The following is a 23,547-nucleotide window of genomic DNA, read 5'->3' on the forward strand; positions in this document are numbered from 1 at the left end:
AGATGGGTAAAGAAAATCAGGAGTGACACAAGAGTTTACAGGGATACTTATAAATTTGTGAACCCTTTTGAATGTTAAACATTTCTGCATAAGAATGACCTAAAACATTATCTGTTTTCCACAAAAGTCCTAAAACTTGATAAAGAGAACCCAATTAAAGAAATGTCTCAAAGCCATTTTATTTATTTATTTATTGAGGGAAATGATCCTGGTTGGGCCAAGAATTTTCAAGTGATAAGGTTTTCCAGAGATGCCACAACTGAAAAGACATGCTTTTCTTAGCATTCTTTAATTGACTGCAACCAGAGTGTGCTCTTCCTACCAGATCTGATGGAACAGGAGTTAAATAAATAAATAGAATATTTTGCTTCTTGTATAATTTTGACACAATTTTCAATACCTTCCTTCCTATTAGATTAGTAAAAATATATTGGCTTCACCATCTTCTAAAGCATTTTGGTATTGCTCATAAAAAAGAAAAAGAAAAACACTTTAAAAAAGTAGAATGTTGCTTTAAGATACTAAATTTTAAACATCAAATATCAACTAATTGTAAAATGAGCTAGAAAGGATGATGAGTTAATTTTGATGTTAAATGCATTAAAGGTTCCATACAAGATACAGTATCTTCTAATCTGTTTCTTTCTGAAAGTTTATTTTCTTACTATCAGTAGAACAGTGGTACTTCTTCATACATGGATGCAAATTCATTTTAACTGGCTTTTTGTCTTCTAATAGGATGGAAAAACAGCAGAAGATCTGGCTAGATCAGAGCAGCATGACCATGTAGCTAGTCTGCTTACAAGGTTGAAAAAGGTAAAGGAATGAAAATGCACTATTACTTATAGCTAAATTTATATTCTGTTTTTCTGTTTAAGTAAGTACTCAAAGCATCTTATAGTAAGCACACACAGTGACTTATAATGAAGAATCAAGCTTTGTATACTTCCACCTAACACTTTAAAAAGTTTTATGAAAAAAAAAGTTTCAAGAAACTTGGAAACAGTGATTGATAACTTGTTGTCAGTTCTCAATTTGACAGAGTTCTGTAAGAGTCTTGAGAGAATTCTAGAAACCAAGTAGACATTTTAGCAATGAACAGCTTAATTATACAAAAAATCCTGGTTTTAGTTTAATTGTAAGATAAAAATGTAGGTAATTTTGATATTATTTGAAATTGATTAGTGAAAAAAGGAGAAATTTTGTTTAGTAATAATAATAATGACTTACTAACTTTTCAATAAAATAATTTGTAAGATATCTACAACCTGAAGAGAGCTAGTTTGGTGTAGTGATTAAAGCATCAAGCTAGAAACTGGGAAACTCTGAGTTCTAGTCCTGCCTTAGGCATGAAGTCATCTAGGTAACATTGGGTCCATCATTCTTTCTTAGTTGTAAAAAGGAGGCCAAGAAAGCTACAGGGATTTGTCTAGGCGAGGGGTAGTCAACCTTGGCTCTTTTATGACTCGTGGACTTCAACTCCCAGAATTCCTGAGCCAGCTGTGCTGGCTCAGGAATTCTGGGAGGTGAAGTCCACGAGTCATAAAAGAGCCAAGGTTGACTACCCCTGGTCTAGGCAGTCACTAGGAGTCAACACCGATTCAAAGGCATCAAAATAAAACACCCACAACATAGCACCATAATGTTAGGAAGAACGTATTGAATATGTAAAGCAGGTCTTTATATTATCAGTATGCTAATGACATACTCAGGCCAAGCCAGAGATGCCATGAAGAGCCTGTTTCTGGAGCTGTCAGGATTTGGATGAAGCAAACAAGCTCAAATCATCCAAGACCAAGTTACTTTTTGCCGATAAACATGTCAATCCAGTAACAATGGTTTCTGTAGTCACTCAACAAGTTATGCTTCCCTGAAGACATATAGGTCTGTTACTTGAGAATCCTTCTGAACTCACGGTTCCTGCTTAAACAGCAGGGGTCACTGTGGTTAGAGAAACCAATAACCAGATCACCGAAAGGCTGAAATATTTCAATGAACTATAAGTGGGACAGCCTTTGGAAACAATCTAAAAACTCCAGTTAATCCAAAATATGCTGGCTATCAGTCTGCTGATGAGATGATAACTCAGTTACAGAGTGTCATAATTCGAAGGATTTTGCTTCCAAGTCCATTTAGCCACTACAGCTTATAAGTCATAGGGAATTAAGTAGCATATAAATAGTTAACTGGCATATATGAATGTGAAATCACAGCTGCTAATTCTTTAGCTAGTGTTCACCTTTGTACAATTAATTTTTTCCCAAGAACTTAGGATATCATAATGTATAGATGTATATACACAGATCCAAGCATTGTGGCCTTTTTTAATTGATAGATGGAAATTTTGTCAATGCATAGATTTTCTAAATGCCATTCAATATTGTTTGATATGGCATCCAATGTGCCAATAATCACTGGGACCACCCTGGCTGGTTTATGCCATCTTTTGATTTTCAGATCCTGATACTTTGTGTGATTTTCTCCAATTCTTTGTCTTTTGTTCCTATTATTCTTATTACACCATCTATTTCTTTATTCATTCATTGGATTTGTACAGTCACCCATTTCACATTTCACATACATGACCCTAGGCAACTTACAATAAAGCAGATAAGCTAAATAGTATAAGAAGTAAAACTCATAACAGCTGAGCATCAGTGTATTCTACCAATCTAACTTAGAAATCTCAGGAATGCCTACCAGTTCTCCCATCTCTGTTAAAGATTTATGGAATAAGGTTTTGATGCTAGCAGGTTGGCATGGGCATCCTTGTAGGCATGGCCATTTGGGTTGTATTTTTAATTTATTATTTTATTTTTGTGTTACTAGTATTTAATTCACTTTGGTCTAAACTACCTAGAGATGTAAGGCCAGGTAATTAATAATGTTAATTAATTAAATAATTATTTGTTATTTTAATCAGAATGCTAAATCTGGATAGCTGTCTTTTTTCTTGGAAAATATATTACAAAGAATATTTAATCTAATATTTCTCATCATAACTTTGTGTCTGATTTAATCCCTGTTTTACCTTTAGGATACACATAGGGCATTATTCATCCAGCATCTTAAACCTACTCATAATCTACAACCAAGAATAAAAATTAAACTCTTTGGCCACTCTTCATCTGGTAAAACAACTCTTGTGGAGTCTTTAAAATGTGGGCTACTGAGAAGCTTCTTCAGGAGGCGCAGACCAAGACTCGCATCTACAAATTCTGTCCGATTTCCTCCTTCACCTTTATCTAATAAGCCAACAGGTACCACTTTTAAGGATGTTTTTGTATTATCGGCACTGGGAAAACATTATAATAGCTTTTTCATTTTTGTATTTATGATAAGCGTGGCCACATTCTGTAATGCAATACTGCATTCCTTTGTAAATGGAGGCTGAATGGAATGGTTCTTTTTAGAGAGAAATGTACACAATCTGTGCCATCACAAAAGCAAATGCATACTCAAGTAGAAGAAAAGTTGTACTTCAAAATAGTGGAGCACTGACAGTGTGGTGAGGAAAGTGCTTTGTTTCATTTTGTTAGACAGCCTGTTTTCTTTTTCAGTTATACCTTAAGGTAGCAGCATTTGGTCTCGCAAAACAAGGTGAACCAGGTCTAGTCAGTATTTGGATAATAGATCACCAGGGAATACATGGCTAAACTGGAAAGCTGAAAAAGCATCTCTAAAATTAGTAGTATCAAACTGTTGCCAATGAAACAGCATGAATATTTCCATGTAGTTACTATGAGTCAAGCTCAATTCGAGAGCATCTTTAGGTTTCATAATGATCAAAGGTTTAAAATGGGTAAGGTATGAAGAGCAATAACACACGGGAATTCATTATAGTTAATTGTGAAGGAAGTATGTTTTTCTACTGCCCCAATGTTGCTTTTATAATACAAGGAAAATGCAATATCCCTGAGGCATATATCTAGCCTTCAGTAAATCCATCTTAATATCTGAAATAATTAGTAAAAACCATGCTTTTCAATTGATTGCCTTAGCTAAGCCTTTCACAGCAATAATAGTTATATTGTCAAGTAGGGCTTATGAAAAGAGAGATTATTAGTACTCAAGGCACTCCAGTCTCTCACCCTCTTCCCCCCAAAATGAGATTTTTTTTGCAAATCTTGAGTTATCACAGAAGCTTTATTCCATATGATAAAAACCAAAAGCTTTTAAGTTTTTTTTCAAGTGATATCTCATAAAACATCAACATTTCACAAGATCTTACAAGATTTGGGGGCGGGAACTCTGGGAATTATGCACAATTGCACACTACAGTAACAAAGATTACCAATAACACCATTGCAAAAAAATGTACAATATAGCTCTATTTTCAGTGGCTTCTTTTGTAAATTAGAAATAAAATAGTTTATATTCCATAGTGATCCTAAGTATTTTTAAATAGCTTATATTCTATGATGATCATACGTTTATATTTTTACACTATAGCTTTTTAAACAAATTTCTATGTTTTGTTATTTATAGCTATTAAGCTTAGGAACTTCTGATGAGGGAGTTTGTTAGGTTTTTTTTTTCATTTAACTTTTAAGTGTTTTAACAAATCATCCTTTCTATAGGTGGAAATCTGCATGGTAAGTAAGATAAAAGTTTTTCTTGTGAAGCATCATGCTTATTTTTACTCTGTATAAATACTTTATATTGGGGCCATCCAACTTTGACAACTTTTAAGACTTACGAATTTCAATTCCAGAATTCCCCAGTCAGCACAGTTGACTGGAGAATTATGGGAGTTGAAGTCTTCAAGTTGCCAAGGTTGGACATCCCTGCTTGATATAGTTAAGATGTTATCTTTAAGTATGTCTGTTATCAATTAACTGAGATTTAAAAATTGGATGAGAGGTAAGTTCTCATTACTTATTTAATTCTTGAATGCTTAGACTTTAATGCCTGTTAGGAAAAGATGGATCAGGACAAGGCCCATGAGAAAGAAGCTTGATATAAATCACCAGGCATTCCCAAATGCATTTTGTTAAAAACCAATGAACAAATAAGGCTAAGGAGAGTTTGCCATATTTTGAACAGGATATTGTCAGATTCCCTACAGATAGGGAATTGGAATGCTAAGAAATCTGGAAATCAAATCCTATGAAGAATATTTGTAAAAACTGACCGAAGAATAGAAGAGTTTTGCATGATAGCTACCAGTACATTGAAATATCTAAAGTGTTGTCATGTACTGTACAAAAAAAGATCAGGAGCGTTCTTTGTTGCTCTAGAGATTATAAAAGAGCGATTAGAGCCACTAAATGCAAATTGCATAGAGCTTTATTTTAGCTTAAGAATAAGAAAACTATCCTAATCTAATTAGGTTATCTGACAGAATGATAACTTAGTTTTGATAGGATGAATTATTACCTCAAAAAAAGTGCTTCTCCAGCAAGGTCAGTGATATTTTCCATGAACAGAGCTTGAATTTCCTGAAATAATCTTCTCCATTTTTTTATTTGGAGTTTGCCAATGTTAGCTTTTATTGGGATACAAACTTGAATGATGGTAACTGGCCTTTCTTCCGGAGCAACTCTGCACTGAAAAAATTATTTTCCTCAAAACCAGAATACAATTTTGGCGATGTGATTCCCAGTGAATTACTGAAAACTGAAATTAATTAGCTTGCCTCAGCTTTGCTGACTCATTTATTGACATTCCTTTTGGATTCCTGAGGACTGAATACATGTTAGACTGGTCCATCGGGAAAACAAGAACAGAAGTAAGCCAGTCAGCTATCAGAAAATCGACTTAGCTAGTATGACCAAAAAAGAATATGCCCCTGGTCCCTATTGAAAATTGTGACATTGGTTGAGAAGCAAGTCAGACACAGGAGATTAAAATCTGAGTTGTATAATAAATTGCTCCATCTCGTGGAAAATGTACCAGCATTTCCTAGATAGCTTTGCATGTGTTGTATGGAGAGATAGTATCTGGTTAAAATTTCTTGGTTCTATTTCCATTCAGCTCTGCCCTTGACATGTCTAAAGTCAAAGCAATCAACTAAATTGCTGTATTGCTCCCAGATGTGTATTTATAAAGATTCCAAATCACTATATGCTCTTCAGTCAGAAATTTGAAAAGAGATCCTTTGGATCCCCCAATATATTTCTTGGGTTTCTGACACTTGGAATCAAAGAATCAAGGATGGCCTTTTTTTCCTTTTGACTGAACCCCTAGCCTCTGTCGTATTCCTGAATGGTTACATTTTATATTAAAAATAAGAAATTGGAAATCAACTTTGATTTTACAGGTTCTGTGGGTAAGGTCTGATCGCTTTGTCTTTTGAAAGGGGGAAAAACTGAAATCAGTCAGTGGGTATTGGAGCAGACCATCAAAGTCTTGAATATTCGGCTGTGCAAAACTTTTGTTCTTTGTTCTTACTTCTGGGATCCTAACAGCTGCATCCTTTGGAAAATTCATGCACCAATTTCAAAGGTTGCACCTGTTTGTCGACACAACTGTGTATACATACAGCCATTTAACTTCATTATCAGTTGGCAGTTTCAGTGCTTCAAGGACAGGTGCTTCCCTTGCACTAACCCACTTTGAATCTATATTCTGATATTTAGTATACTCCTATTGAGCATAAACCCTGCCCCTTATTAGGCGAGCTAACTTGAGGATCAATGTATCTGCTATTTATTTAATGTTACCTGGGCTTCACATCTAAGAGTTTTCTCCTTACTTACAGTATGCTAAATATATTACTTTCAATGTTTTTGGAAACAAATACAACAATTTTTTTAAAGCAATCCTGCACTTAATAAATTTGGTTGTGTAGAATCAGAAAATATCCTTTTATATGGGGTAACCACTTTAACCTATTAATACTTCTTCTAAGCAAATAAGGCAAAGAATTAATATATTAACATATAATCCATCTACAGTGAAAATCCCTAAATTTGTTCTATTGTTATTTCTGCATTCAATCAAAAGTTAAATATGATCTGATGGAAAGCTTAGTGTTAGAATCATGATCATTTTTCAATGGTGAGGTTTTATTTATTATTATTATTATTATTATTATTATTATTATTATTATTATTATTATTATTATTAATTGTTAGATTTATATTCCTGCTTTTTGCCACAGAAGTTGAAGATCCCTCCTCTTAGTTTTCCCAACAATAGCAACCTTGTGAGTCAGGTTGGGCTGAGAAAAAGTAGCTGATCCAAAGTCACCCCGTGACCTTCCTAATCCAGCATCCTAGACAACATCTGGTAACTTTTTAATCTGCAGTGTGCTAAAGCAGGGCTCTCCAACCTGTGGGCCGCAGCACGGTACCAGGCTGCAGCCTGTTGACCAGCGGGCCACGAGAATGGCTGGCAAGTGCACACACATGTGCGTGCACCCCCCCACTCGTGCTAGCAGCCCTATTTGCACATGTGTGGTGCTAGTGCCACCATCGGCGTCACACAATCGCTAGCGGCCCATTTGTGCATGCGCACGGTCGCTAGTGGCCCACTTGCAGGTGCTAGCATCCTGCTTGCATGGGCGTGCAGGCACCCACACTGCCACCAGCACCGCTGCGGGTGCATGCAGTCTGCTTGCACATGCATGCAGATGCTGGTACCGCCGCACGTGCATTTCTCTGCTTCTCCCTTTCCCTCCGGGCCGCCAATCCGGAAAGGTTGGGGAACTCTATGCTAAAGTTTAACGTTATGTAAAATGATCAAATAGTGTACAAAGACCATTTATTTAATTCATACATTTGGAAAATATTTTTCCGTTTGTACATATGCCATATTTAAAGGGTGTGAGCAAATTCCCTGCTTTAAACAGATTTTATCTTTCTTAAATCCAGAGAAGAAGAATTCATTCCACTGAATCATATTTACTTTCCCCTAAGGCTGAAAGTAAAATCATTAGTGAATGCCTATGCTCTCTTCTTATTCAGATTATTTAAATCATTAAGAGACTTCTTAATTTCTTAAGAGTTTAAGAGTTAAGTTTTCTAAAGAGGTTTGCGGGAGGATTCTGCTCATCTATATTAAAAATATAGAATGTTTTTAGCATATTGGTGTATTAACTTGGTTCTCTACTAGAAGAAGTTAGAAGAATGCAAATATATATGCATAAAGAATTTAAGGCCTATCAGGCAAATCTCTCAGTTTATTCCTCTAATTGGAAAATAGTCAGTTTCTTTAATGATACAGAATAGCATATTGATATTCTAAGCAAAAGTGTTTACAAATTGGAAGAGGCCTCTAAGCAATTTCAGGGCATTTCACCTTCCAATTCAGTGGTTACAGCACAGTCTATACACTTCAGGAGAGTCCAGTATCATCAGTCAAGGTTTATGCAGAAGAGGGTAAAGGGTAAAGCAAATTGGCTTCATAAGCTGCCTTCCACACGGATGCATGGTATATGTGCAGATGGGAACTCTGATGTTAATTAAATAAAATAAAATAAAATTACATTAAATAATTTGGGCCAGTCAGTCTCTCTCAAGCCAACTCACTTCACAGAATTGTTGTGGGGGGAAAAATTGGAGGAAGAGGAAGGAATATTAGTTACGTTCACCACCTTGAGTTATTTATAAAAAATAATAAAGATGGGATAAAAAATAAAAATCTACATTTGGAGGGCCACAAGTTGGGAAAGGCTAAATACAGAGTTAAGTGGGAACCTTCTTGGAAACCCTACAGATTTTATTTACTTTCTTTTGTTTTTTGTTCATCATTGGGAATATGAGAAAAAAAAATTGCGCAAAAAGGGTTGTTCCCCAAAACTTAAATCTTTTCTAAGGTAAATGGATGGCTCTCACTGCTGATGGTACTGGGACTTTTCATCATCTCCATCTTACCAAGCCTGCACTCTTACTGCTTTTAATTCTACATAGTTTGAAATCATTAAGTGGTCAACTTTCCAAAGTTTGTAATCTTCAATTTATATTCTTTCTCTAATCCAGTTTCAGTAAGTATTTCAAATCTGTATCCTGGCTGTGAGAATGTTAGCGTGAGAAGCCGAAGCATGATGTTTGAGCCAGGCCTGACCAAAGGGATGTTGGAAGTATTTGTTTCTCCCTCTCATCATTCCCACTGCTCCATGGATGACCAGTCCACAAAGGGCATTGATGTGCAGAATGCTTATTTGAATGGTAAAGCATAAACTTTGGTGCATTCTAAGTTTATTTTAATATCACTGGCAGGGTCTTTGGTGCAAGCAAGTTCTACTTTAACCCCTTTTTATGCATTGAATTAAATATTTTCAGTACTTCAGCAGCATTTACTTTTTTTGAATCTTGAATATGCAAAGTTCCATGTAATCAATAGTAAATTCATTATAAGCAGCAGCGTCAGTGCTTAAATCTAACTGCAGTAAGCAGATGCTACGGTGCACATGAGGCCAATTCCAGGAAAAACTGTTGGGTTAAAGAAAAGCTACATTTGTACCCTGCGAGCTGTTAAGTACTTGTTTGCCTTCAGATTTGCCAAAATGCTTCATGGTCTTAATGATCACTTAATTGCAATACAATTACTTACCGGTAATTGAATTAATTTTAGCACTAGATTTTATGCTATTAACATCTGAGCTTCTTGGGCTTAAATACATCCTATTTTTTCCCACTGGACATATTGTGGAACTTTTTAAAGACGTCTACAGGTTAATTTTGAAGAAGGTAAAAGTAAATTGGGGGGGGGGAGTCTGAATGGAGACTTATGGATAGTTTACAAAGTAATGGGACATCCAGCAAATGTAAAACAGTCTGAGAAAAATATTGTCTATGGAGATTCTCAGTCATCCAGGTCATGGTTGTCACAAAAGTGCTTTTTCAAGAAGGAACTGGACTTTCTTTGTTTTTTCTTGAAGACATTTCACTTCTCAACCAAAAAAACGTCTTCAGTTCTGACTGAATGGTAGGGAATGGAAGAATTTATATTCCAGTCATTTGGTCGTTAGCACTCTTTCTGAGAGTCATTGAGGCCACTTGGAGGTTTATCTGTGCCCTAATGGTCGCCTGAATAGTACAAATGGGTCTGGAACCTTTTTGGAATTGCTGAAAGGACTGTGTGGTAAACAGGGGATGGGTGGTGTCATATCCCTCCTCCTCTATTGAGGGAGGGCTGTTCAGTTTTAACATAGATGGCCTCTTTGACCCCTCTTTCAAACCAGCAGTCCTCTCTGTCCAGAATGTGGACTTTGCTGTCTTCAAAAGAGTGGCCTTTGTATTTCAAATGCAGATGGACTGCTGAATCTTGTTTTGAGAAAAATATTGTGATTTCTGTCTCTGGAAATAAGAATGTTTTGTTAACATTTCATAATTTCTTTCATTTATTAGTTTGATAACATACTTTTTGTTCTTGTAGGAATTGGTGATTTCAGTGTATGGGAATTCTCTGGAAATCCTGTCTATTTCTGCTGCTATGATTATTTTGCTGCAAATGACCCCACCTCAGTTCACATTGTGCTTTTTAGCCTTGAAGAACCTTATGAAATACAGTTGAATCAAGTGACCTTTTGGCTTAGTTTTTTAAAATCACTAGTTCCCGTTGAAGAACCTATAGGTATGTTTATTTACATGATGAGCGTACTGATGAGATACCTTAGTCATACTGCCTTAAATTGCTTATAAACTATATCTATTAATGTAATTGTTCTATACTTTAGAAAAGATTCAATTCGCGAAATTCAGGATCATCTTTACTTTATCTCAGTGAATCACTTTTTGCCTGTTATGTGACATTTTCATTGGAAAAACACAATTAAAATGCATTGATTAAATTTCTGTCCAAACAGTGTTACTAAAATTTTAGTTAAATGGTCACATCATGGGATTAAAAGATTTTCTATTCCATGCTGACACTATTAAAGATAACCCGTTAATATTTTAATGTTGCTATTTTCTTCTCCTGTGCAAAGCTTTCAGTGATGGAATTTGCTTTCTCAGCTATGCAGATAAAATGTCTGTTTTCATTTACATTTTGAAGAACCTTGAACCAGCCATGCCACATCTTTAAGTAGCTGCAGCGTCTTCTTGGCTTTGAGGTGCAGTTCCCTAGGGACACCTCCCTTGCAAGCAAAGTATCTCCTTGAATGATTTCAATAGGCTGGGTATTTATCTTTTGCAAACAGTCACCCGGCCTACATGGGGATTAATTGGCTTTTCCCAAGTCAACCATACATACATTCCTATTCGTTGCACATTTATTCAATATTTTTTTTGTTTGGGAAGATTTATTGCATGAACAACTTGGAGAAAATAAATGCTGGAGCTAAGAATTTTTTTCAGATATTTCAACAGTCACTGAAGTGCACATTGAATTTTGAAGAAATGTGCATAGATGTTAATTGTTAACATTGAATTTTATTTTCAATGCAGCCTTTTTGCACATCATCAGGAACCAATACTGATTACATTCTGAGAAATATTTATGTTAGAATAACTCCTGTACAATTATATATCTGTGCGTATATTTGTGTGTATATGTGTATATATGTGTGTGTGTATGTTTAATATACATGTGTGTTTATATGTGTGATCGATATATAGATATAGATATAAATAATATGTAGCCAATTTTGAAACATCAACCTGATCCAACCCCCTTCTTTGAATATTAAATAATAGTTGGAGCTTTTGGCTTTGGGGAGAGACTGACCACTTGATTCCAACATTAGCAGGAATGCTGTTTCATTGTCAGCAACATTTTCAATAGTGTTAGTTCATGAAGGAATCTGCTACAATGTGTGGACATATATGTGTGTTCAGACATATATATTCATTTGAAATATATATATAAGCATTCTTCTAGTGAATATAAAATATAAATCCATGTTTATAATTCAAAGAAATAAAAGAAATTTGAATATGTTTTTGCATTATTTGCATTTAATAGAAATATTGGTTCTTGCTCATTGATTTTTGTGGTAATGCTATGAGTATTTGTTGTAATTAATTACTACAAGGTTGAAATCACTATTTTAAAAAAAACCGCATAACATTATTTCTCCAGATGATGTATTTGTGCAGAGTTGTGTTTAGTATTACCTCATTCTTGTCCCAATTGTATCTCTTTCTCACTCTCTCTCACTTTCCCATTCTTTTTCATGGTATCTCCAAGGCTTTCATACTTAATTCTCTCTTTGTGTAAGTACTGTAAAGTTGCATTCATACCATTGTATGAATGGGTTTTAGATCAGTTATTCCTTGCCTGTAATATCTATCATAAATTTGCAGTACTGTAGACTATTGAATCTAATGGATAAATTCTTTTTAAAAAAACTAACCTCCAAAATGTATATTTATTTAGTAAATGGACAGATTATGACTTCCCATTTATAATGTGTTTTCTTTGTTTCGTAAAATGGAGTAGTATGAGTAAACGTAGAATAAATATAGACAATCTCTTCAGACCAAGAACATACAGTACAGAAGCATATTACAGTAACGGAAACACAAATCTTGTTTGTCCTGAAAGTCTTCATTCTTTGTCTCCTGAAGCTTTCGGAGGAAGGCTAAAAACCCCACCTCATGTTGCACTGGTGGCTACACATGCAGATATTGTGAATCTTCCACGTTCTGCTGGAGGAGAGTTCCAATATGAGAAAGATACATCACTTTTGAAAGAAATTAGGAATAGGTAAGAGAGAAAACATAAATTATAGGAATATCTGCTATATTTTGAGATTAGCACATTTTAACTCTTTCATATACATGAACTAACTGAATTAATTTAACTTTTTTAAGAAAAATGAAGTGTTCCTATGCACAGAAAAGAAAAGTCCATATTAATTATACTGTTTTATACTTCAAGAAGCAATAGTTTCTCTTATAATAATGTGTCGCCACCATCTTGAAGACTTCTCTACCTTCCATGCCTTAACAGAATGGACTAAAAACTTCTAGTGTCTGTATACGTTTTAATACATTCTAGTTTTTTTATTCCATTGTACATTTTTTCTAGATTTAGTAGTTTAAGCAAGCTAGAAGGATGAGTTCCTAGACAGTCTGGATTAACCATTGTTACAATAAATAGATTTCTGACTTCAGAAATAAAAAAATGAACTATGTTTAAAATTAGAAGAAACATCCAGTCTCCCTTTATTTTTGGAGAAACTGGATAGCTCCTCTTTGAGGGAGATGGTCAGTTAAGAAGTATGAAATATAAATATAAATAAATTAAATATAGTAAATAAAATAAATAGTTAAAACAGAAACAAGTGATTGAATTTAACGGAACTTGCTTTCAAATACCCACAGAGTCAAACAACAAGTGGATTGCTTCATTTATGATCTCAAGAAAAAATTTAAATCTGCCAAATTGATTTAGTTAGAAAAAGGTAAAATTGGGCTTTGGGATTAAAATGATAATCATTTTATTTTTAGGTTTGGGAATGACCTTCACATTTTGGACAGATTATTTATTCTAGATGCTGGAGCATCAGGTTCAAAAGATATGAAGATCCTCCGAAACCATCTTCAAGAGTTGCGCAGTCAGATTATCTCTGTAAGTAGATGTATAGCCACTGCGTAGTCACTGAGCAGGTCCTTACCTATTTTGAACGCAACTACAGTTATGCCACTCCTTCTGATATGGGAGAATGTTAAAAATAATAGTTAGACTGGAGTCACATTTATATGAATTAGAACAAAAATGTACTATTTTGCTTATTAAGTTTTTATCATAATACATCTGTTTTTTACATCTGTCTCAACAACGTTGAACTTTTTTTGGTGGGAGAATTCCTGCCCATTTTTTAGAAGATAACAAGACTGTCCTCCAACCTAGCAACCTATTAAAACTGCAACTCCTTGAATTTTCACATAACTGCCTAAGAATTCTGGTCACTGAAGGGCTGATGTATTGGAGGTCATCAGGCTAAGGAAAGCTAATTCAGTGTTTTTTAAACTGATCAATGAATATATTACTGATTTTATTCTATTTGTAACTTACATACCTTCAATTAATAGAGATTAAGCCACACTTTAAGTTTGGCTTATCTTGTTTTAAGTGTTGTGGTCAATATATGTTGGCCAATCTTTTAGGCTGGTTGACTTGTTGCAATAATGTTATTAATGTTATTAGCAAACAGAGTATATGTTGTAGCTAATAATACTGCCCACTATATATGTTAAAGCTATTGGTTTTCTATACTAAATTATTTAACACATGCAACTTTATGTTCAGAAACTGCACAAATGCCTGCCCATTTTATGAAAGAGTATCCTATTTATCCACTCAATAAAACTTTCGATTGCTATAGCAAGTGAAAAAGAGTTATTTTTATGAAATAAGAAAAGTAGTCCAAACAATAGAGATAAGAGGAAAGATGAAACTCAACTTCAGGTGGGATGTTTGCATTGATTGGAGAAATAAAATCTTTTTCATGAAACAGGTTCAAATTCAACCACTGAATAAAAAATATATTTGCACAAAGGGGCTATATGTCAGTAATCTCAGTGTAATCTGCAATTTCATTTACAGAGAATAATATATATATATATGTATATATAGCTATAATATATATATTATATATATAGCTAAATAAAATTGATTACTTTATTAAAATATCTTAGACAAAATCTAAGCAAAAATAACAGTTTGTATTCTAGAAACCAAGTTAATATCTACTATGATTTTTTTTTCATAGACATGTCCACCTATGACTCACTTGTGTGAAAAAATAATTTCCACTCTACCATCATGGAGAAAAATGAATGGGCCCAATCAGCTCATGTCCCTTCAACAGTTTATATATGATGTGCAAGATCAACTTAATCCATTAGCAAGTGAAGATGAGATTCGGCATATAGCCCTCCAGCTACACAGTATAGGCGAAGTAAGTAATATATTAATTACATGGATAATTCTATAAGTGTTAATTACCGTATTTTCCGGCGTATAAGACGACTGGGCGTATAAGACGACCCCCAACTTTTCCAGTTAAAATATAGAGTTTGAGCGAGAGAGGGGGGGGGAGAGAAAACTTGATGAGTAATATGCCAAACCACATGTGTAAAGGAATAAAATAGAATACCCGTATTTTCCGGCGTATAAGACGACTGGGCGTATAAGATGACCCCCAACTTTTGAGAAGATTTTCAGGGTTTAGAAAGTCGTCTTATACGCCAGAAAATACGGTATATGAATGTTTATGCAGTGCAATTTGCCTATCACACTGCTTGCAAATTGTTGCCCCTACTAAGTTTTCCTTATTCTAAGTTCTGCATGCACACAAAGTATACAGTAGAGAAATCAAGCAGGACCTACTTCCTGCTGCAGCACAAAGAGAAACTACCTTTATGCCAACTTCTAAAAGATAGAAACAGCTTAACTTGCTTCTTCTTCTTGTAAAGTTCAATATATTATTGAAGACTATGATTGAATTTGGAACTAGATAAATTCATATTGCATTGAATAGGGTCATTGCATGTGAAAAGAAGATTTATGGCAGCCTAGTGGTTAAGAAAAATAAATTTACAGGTAGTCCTCACTTAATGACCACAATTGAGCATGGAATTTTGGTCATAAGTCATTGCAGTCATTAAGCAGGTCACCAATGACTTGTCTCAGTTTTATAATCATTTTTACAATTGGCATAAACATGGTTGTTAAGTAGGATATTAAAGTTAGGGTTTTTTTTTCCTCTTACATGCTAGAAATTACATAAGGAATGTATTTATCACCAAGAAATACATAAATAAAGTCTTGAATAAATTGGGAAGAAAACATGATGTGGAACAATACAATCTTTTTCTAGTTTTTTTCTATGTTCAGCCTTATAAACTGAGTCCTGCTCAGTATTAGGGTTAGCAATAGGGTGGATAGGATTCTACGCATTTGTACACAAATGGCTACCTATCATGGGTATCTGAACACAAGCCTAGTTTTTTACAGTCAAAGCTCTTATGATTGTCTGGTTGAGAAACCCTGAGGACTCTCTTGTAGATCTTGTCCTTTCTCTTTCGTGTATATATGATTATGTGAATGTGACTTTTATCTTTCTAAACAGATCAACATCATGCAGAGTGAGACAGTCCAAGATGTTGTTCTGCTGGATCCTCGCTGGTTATGTTCAAATGTCCTTGGAAGACTTTTGTCTATAGAGAATCCTAAAGCCCTCCACCACTACAGAGGTCGATATACAATAGAGGATATCCAGCGCCTTATACCAGACAGTGATGTAGAAGAACTTATACAAGTCTTGGATGCCATGGACATCTGTGCCAGAGATATCAGCAGTGGAACAATGATTGATATTCCAGCCTTGATTAAGACTGACAGCCTCCATAGGTCTTGGACTGATGAAGAAGATGAAGTTATGATTTATGGTGGTGTTAGAATTGTTCCTGTGGAACATCTAACCCCACTTCCTTGTGGAATTTTTCATAAAGTTCAAGTGAATCTGTGTAGATGGATTCATCAACAAAGCACAGAGGGAGATGCAGATATACGTTTGTGGGTCAATGGATCAAAGATTATGAACCGTGGAGCTGAACTTCTTGTACTGCTTGTCAACAATGGTCAGGGTATCGAGGTTCAAGTTAGAGGCTTGGAAATGGAGAAGATTAAATGCTGCTTATTCTTGGATTCTGTATGCAGTACCATTGATAATTTGATAGCCACCACATTGCCAGGGCTGTTGACAATCAAACATTATCTCAGTCCTCAGCAGCTGAGGGAACATCACGAGCCAGTCATGATTTACCAGCCAAGAGATTTTTTCCGTGCACAAAGTCAAAAAGAGACCTCCTTGACTAATACCATGGGTGGTTACAAAGAAAGTTTTAGCAGCATATTGTGCTTTGGGTGTCTTGATGTTTACTCACAAGCAAGTTTAGGAATGGATATCCATGTATCAGATTTGAATCTACTTACAAGGAGGAAATTGAGCCGACTTTTGGATCCACCTGATCCTATGGGCAAGGATTGGTGCCTTCTTGCAATGAACTTGGGCCTCCCTGATCTGGTCGCAAAGCATAATATAAATAATGGGAGTTCCAATGACTTTGTCTCGAGTCCATCCTATTCCCTTCTCCAGGAATGGGGAAATGCCCCTGAAAGTACTGTGGGTATTTTGATATCTAAGCTGAGGGAACTGGGCCGCAGAGACGCAGCTGACTTTTTATTGAAAGCATCTTCTGTGTTCAGAGTCAGTTTCGATGCAAATGGTCAGGAAGCTTACGCTTCAAGCTGTAACAGTGGGACATCTTATAATTCAATTAGTTCAGTCGTCTCTCGATAAAAGTAATAATGTGGAACTTTTTCTAATTTCAACTAATGTAAAAGGGTTCAGGATGGCAATCTTTTTGGTATTTATAAGTTCTATATATTACTGTGATGAGTTGTCTCTGTTCCTCCACATTGCTTTTTAAGTGACTAAAACCCTGAAACATTGTTTTTTAAGTGACACATTGCTCTTACTTTAGTTATAAAAGGCTAGTATAATTTCAGCTATTTTGCAATCTGCTTTTTAATGATCATTGTACCTTTTTGAATTCTATTGGTTTAACTGTTTAATTCTTCAATAGCTGGTCATTTTTAACACACCATCCTTCCTTGTACCGAAGACTGCACAATAATTAAGCTACATTTCTTACATACTCTTTTTTTCCCCCTTGTTTATTTTAAAAACATAGCTAGCCAAACAATGCTAATTGGTTTGGATTTGAATACCATGCTTAGAAATGAAAAAGTGAGTGCCTTTTGCGGAAGACTCATGTGGTTAAAATCAAGTTGTTCCTGTGGAAGCTGTAAGACAATGCTACCTCTATTTCATGTCTGCATGCTGGTTGTTGCAAGTGGTTGTTGCCTTTGTGTGTCATAAAGCATAAGATACTTGGTAACATGAAATCTGTTCCACTGAAGAGCTCTCATGTAGACTATCATGAGGGTAGAAATATGTAAGACATTATAAATGTTTTATTTCCGTTGAAGTAGAATGAAAACTTTTGAACTCCATGAACTTGCACCTTCCATTATTTCTACATATCTCAGGTAAAGATTTTACACAAGTGTAAAGTTCACCAAGGCACATATACAAGTGTTAGCTAACTATAACTTACTCTGTATTTAACATTGATCATTTGTTCAAAGCAAATGGTTTTCCACTTTCAGATACTAGTGTGCTTATTTCTTATACTTGAACGTTTAATTTCATTTTGTTTTTATTAAAGAAAGCAAGAGCTTAAAATTACTATGAGGGAAAATGACTTTCTTCTTTTCTGAAAAGCATGTAATTTTAAAGGTACACTATATATTATGTGTATATACATATATAATATATGTATATATTAATACTGTTTTTCCTTAATCTTTGTTGTAGTACAATTTTAAAAGTTTTTTTACAAATAAATTGTTGCCTGTTGCAACTTTTTCATCATTCTTCATTTCCTATTTGCATTCATATCATTAATTACATTAATTATTTGGTTTATGGGCATGCAAAACAGTTAGCTCTTAATTTTAACTATCTAGCCAACATCAGCTACAAATTTTCATTCCAAGAAACCATTTCATGTATCACAATTTTCTATGACAGGACTGGACAGAATTAAGTATAAAATTTTACCCAAAGCATAGCATGTATTTTAATGCATAAATATGCAATCGGCAATCTTGTAATATGTCAACTAGATGGGGAATAGTATTTAGTAATAATAGTATTAAGGCTATTTTTCTGATCGTGATTTGAATATTCACAGAATGACGTGGGAAGGTACAAAAATAAAAATGTGCAAATATGTTTTTGAAGGTTTTGCTTTGCTAACTAATCACTTTTAGAATGTGTGAAAAGGAAATGACTTCTTGGGGAAATACAATTTTTGGCGAAGTTCTGTGTTAATTTCCTTTCCGAGATGATGATTCTACAGTTTGAAGCAGTGAATGATGTGGATTGCTAATGTTATAGCATAATTCTGTACAAATGATGCTAAAAACTAAAAAAGTGTGTGTGACTGAACCTTGGTCATAAGACTGTGATTAATTTCAACAAAAGTTATATGCTGCATTTTAACTTGTAAACACGGTTGCTCTGTAACTTTCCTTTTTAAACTATGTCTGTTGGTAAGATTACTTAGGACAGAGTCTCCAGGTTTCAACTTTCAATTTATTTTCAGTGCATTTCATTGTTTTACAAGTCTATTTTGATTTGCATTCATTTGCATCTTACACATCCATGATTGAAGCCTATGGAATGTTTACACGAAGGCGTTGAAGGCAGCCCTAGCAGATATCTGTGCACGTGCATCCAGACAACTGAGAACAACCTTCACAGCCCTGATGGAAGTCACACAGCTGCTTTAATACTTTTAATGCACTTCTTTTAAATGCTTTCCGTAGCCCTAATATGTCATATTACTTTACCAGAATTGGTAAGGGGACAAAATCTATCTTGAACTCACGGTTTTAAAATAGAAGTAGCAACTAAAATGTTATTTATAAAATACAGTATTTTTAGATACGATTCTTCTCCATAGGATAATTTCAGCAGGGACTCAAATCTCCATCTGATGACCTTAAGAGAGGTTGAATCAACCAGCTGTGTTGGTTAGAATTAGACCCTAATTAAAGCACATCTGTGGGGAAGCAACAGTTTGAGAAATGTTGATATGAACTGCTTCTGGCAGGGGTCCGAAAGGCTATGGGGGATTGGATACCAATTCAAAACATTATATCTTGACAAATTAAAAAGAATTCCCTGGTTCAAAAGAAGTTGCTACAAGTCTGATGGTGTCCTCCTAGTACCTGTTATTTCTAATAAAAATGAATTATCTTAATAGGTTCAGATTTGCAAGTTAACTTTCTTTAGAATGTCTATGGAGATTTTGTCATCCACGTCATGGTTGTCGCAAAGGTGCTTTTTTTCAGGAGACAACTGGACTTCCTTGTTTTTCTTTGAAGACATTTCACTTCTCATCCAAGAAGCTTCTTCAGCTCTGACTGGATGGTGGGGAATGGAAGGATTTATATTCCTAGCAGACAGCTGGTCATTTGCATTCTTTTAAAGAGTTGTTGAAGCAATTTGGAGCTTTACCTGTGTCCTCAGGGTCACCTGAGTAGTGCAAATGTGTGTGGAGCTTCTTGGCTGCAGGAAGTTTTCTGCCCTGTGTCCATTCACTGTTGAAGACAGGCGCAGGCTATTGGGGATGAGTCTGTGTGGTCTGCATCTCAAACTGAAGCGCCAATGTTTGCTATAGTCTGCAATGTTTTCTGGAAATCCATGCATTTCTTTAGAATGCCCTCTTAGGAAACAAAGGCATGACTGAAAATGAAATCTCAGATTTAGATTTCCCAACTGACTTTTTTGAGAAATGCCCCAAAAGGAAAGTGAACACAGAGAGCTGTTTTTGTTGATGTAGCAGTTTGTTTGTACTATTCAGAGATTTATTATGGTGTAATGTGCAATGTTTTTGCACACTCTGACATTTTAAAGCAACCTAAAGTGATCACATGGAAGAGATGAATGACCAGGAGATAGGACACGAGTCCAAAGCACCCATTTGTAGATTTATTTATTTTTTAATTCAGAAAATTTGAAGACCTGATTCACTATTGGAAATTAATATAATTCATACTGAATGTGCTTCAAAAGAAAATCTTTGTTATAAGTCTCTATTCCTCTAAATCTACCTTGCTTATTTGGAGCTTAATAATGTTCTCACTTTAACTGCTGGGTTGAGATTGTAATGCAAAATCCTGTTCTGGGCTCCTTGGAGGAAAGATACGATACAGTGTAAAAGACTTCATTAGATTTCAACCCTACTACAGTTGTAGGCACAGACAAATTGTATATTTCTATGAATCCTTAAGTAAATGGAAGTCAACACAATTTCTACATGGTACAGAGTTAAATATCTCATTGTGCTGCAAATTTGAATGTATATTATCTATCTGCAGTTGTTTATAAATTTTGCATATAAACTGTGTAGGAAAGGATTTGGACATCCTTTCAGTATTTCCTAATACCTCTTTGGCAGAAAGAACTGCTTGCAAAATGTTTCCTGTGGCAAGTTCCTTTTTTGTTGTTGTTTTGGGAAATGTTTTTCTTCTCGCATAATAATTCTACCTCAGAATTATTCTTAGGTCTCCTTGAATACACCATATGTTTGAGATTTTGTTCTCATTTTCAATTGTGTTCAGGGTGGGAGGTTGAAATTTTAAAAGCTTACAGTTCAGGGGGACACGGTATCTGGGACTTATTTTCAAACCAACCATAATGTATTGTATTTATAGAGGGGGGAAAAGAAGGCTTTTGAAATGACCTTCACAGACTTAAATATTACTGAAAGTCCTAGGGGAGATCTCAGACACACGGAATCATAAGAACAGGTCTGATCTGGAAGAGTCCTGAAAAAAAGGGAAAAAAATCAAAAGCAAGAATAGAAAGATTAAGTAGCATCCATTTCCCATGAACTATTACTTCTTCCAAAGAACGTGTTAGAAAATATTGACTTAATTTTTCCATCTGCCATATTCTGAATTCAGTAAGCAACTACATACACATAGGAAGTATGAACTCAAATCTGAAGGGTGTTTAACTGTATCATGTGAAGGTTGCGTCAACTTCTCTTGACTTGGGGATTTGAGGGTGAAGGTTCGTTCTCTGAGCTTGTGGGTTGGTTTCCGAACATTTTGTTACCAGGCTAGGTAACATCTTCAGTGGAGTTTAGGGGATGTCTGTGTCAATGCTCTTCTGTTTATAAGGGCTTCAGGTGTGGGTGCGTCAAGTGAGGGTCTTGTGATGGTCAGGTGTGAATCATCAATGAGAGCCTTGTGCTGAGGAGGTTTCATCAGATCAGGGTCATTGGAAGGTGAACTGGTGGGGAGAGGGGGTCTTGCTTGGGTTGGTTGAGGGTCGGTGCTGTCTCTGGTTGGCTGTGTGTTTGATTTGGATTCTGAGGGGTTCGTAGGCTGGTTGTAGGTCAATGTTGATGGAATTTCTTGTGGAATGCCAGGCTTTGATGAACTCCAAGCATGGCGGGTGGTAGAGCGGCCGATTATTTTTGTGTTGCTCCAATTGAACTGATGCTGTTTGGTGTCGGTGACACATGACCTGACCCATCACTAGACCCTCACTTGACACACCCACAACTGAACCCCTTATAAACAGAAGAGCACTGACACAGACATCCCGTAAACTGCTGAAGATGTTGCCTGGTAACAAAATGTTCAGAAAGGAATCCACAAGCTCGGAGAATGAACCTTCACCCTCATCCTACACCTGAGCTACAGATATTTGCCATCATTGCAAACTTAGGGATTTATTGAAACATGAGATCTCACCAGCAATACCACAACGTTTGCACACAACTGAGCAAAATTAAATCACAACAGTTGGTCATCTCAGTATAATATCCTGCTATCCACCTTCCATAATCTTGTGTCAGCAAATAGTGACTTCTGCCAGTAAATTGGTGCTCTCATTTAATGTTCTCCTTTAAAAATCTCTGCCACAACAAGACTCCTCAAAAGTGTGTTCCTAGCAAAATTTGTTGAGCAATTGAGTGCTGACATATGCCTGAATGCTATGTCATTTAATTTGCATCCTACGTGAATTATTGTGCCCTTGCACTCTGCTGAATCACTGAAGACGGTATGTTGCAATACAAAAAGACTGTATACGTTCAATCTGAGCCTTGCTTTTGTTGAAGAGTCTATATAATCTTATCTGCATAGCCAAGTCCAAATTTATGGCTATCTATTTAAATGCCATCTAAGTATTGAATGGAATCCAACAGAATTTAAATTTTGACTTCAAAAATGTTTACAATCCAAGTGCAATACTACCATCTGATCACATTTTTTAACACTGCTAAGTGATAACAAATGTTAAAGCATTTCTCAATTCAGGGAGATAGGATACAATCTGTATTTGTTGACATTTCAAACTTAAGCCTGTTAAATATTTTCCCAGGTTCTAAAAGCCTCCCAGCTTCAATACAGTAAAGCTGCTAACTCGATCAAATCCATCAAAAGTCCTTCAAAGACAAAATTTAGAATATAAATACATTAACAAATTCATGCCCGTTGTATTAAAAGCCATCATAAAATTAAAGCAAATTACTAGGGAGAAGTCAGAAAAAAAGGAAGAAATTCTATGCAGTCTGAGCAGAAAAGGGTAAGACCTATACTCAAATACTTATTCACTTTTAATAAATATTATCATCAGAATATACAGACAGAATCTTTGACATATGAGATATAATACTTTGCCACTTTTAGCTGATCCAGAAATTTAAAAATAAAAGACTTTGGAGACAAAGATTGGAATAGTTTTAAATACAGATAGTCCTCAACTTACAACAGTTCATTTAGTGACCGTTCAAAGTTACAACAGCCTTGAAAAAAGTGACTTATGACCCATTTTTCACATTTACGCCTATTGCAACTTCTCCATGGTCATGCGATCAAAATCCAGACGCTTGGCAACTGATTCATATTTATGACGGTTGCGGTGTCCTAGGGTTATGTGATCATCTTTTGTAACCTTCTGACAAGCAAAGTCAATGGGGAAACCAGATTCACTTAACAACCAGGTTACTAACTTAACAACTGCAGTGATTCACTTAACAATTGTGGCAAGAAAGG

General features: G+C 35.3%; 1 protein-coding gene across 1 annotated transcript in view; it reads left to right on the top strand.

Annotated features, from left to right (window-relative positions):
- The window catches only part of DAPK1 (death associated protein kinase 1), a gene marked incomplete at its 5' end in the record, with an annotated part of 48,224 nt that extends 29,942 nt beyond the window's left edge, over positions 1-18,282 (top strand). Inside the window, 8 exons of the mRNA XM_015827088.2 lie at positions 739-816; positions 3,038-3,260; positions 8,925-9,113; positions 10,324-10,521; positions 12,459-12,597; positions 13,344-13,464; positions 14,609-14,797; positions 15,971-18,282. Coding sequence (XP_015682574.2) covers positions 739-816; positions 3,038-3,260; positions 8,925-9,113; positions 10,324-10,521; positions 12,459-12,597; positions 13,344-13,464; positions 14,609-14,797; positions 15,971-17,203 — 2,370 coding nt within the window. The remainder of the gene's footprint in view (positions 1-738; positions 817-3,037; positions 3,261-8,924; positions 9,114-10,323; positions 10,522-12,458; positions 12,598-13,343; positions 13,465-14,608; positions 14,798-15,970) is intronic.
- Positions 18,283-23,547: the final 5,265 nt, after the last annotated feature.

The sequence above is a fragment of the Protobothrops mucrosquamatus genome, unplaced genomic scaffold, assembly GCF_001527695.2.
Source record: "Protobothrops mucrosquamatus isolate PMUCROS unplaced genomic scaffold, P.Mucros_1.0 scaffold3488, whole genome shotgun sequence".
Classification (NCBI taxonomy): Eukaryota; Metazoa; Chordata; class Lepidosauria; order Squamata; family Viperidae; genus Protobothrops; species Protobothrops mucrosquamatus.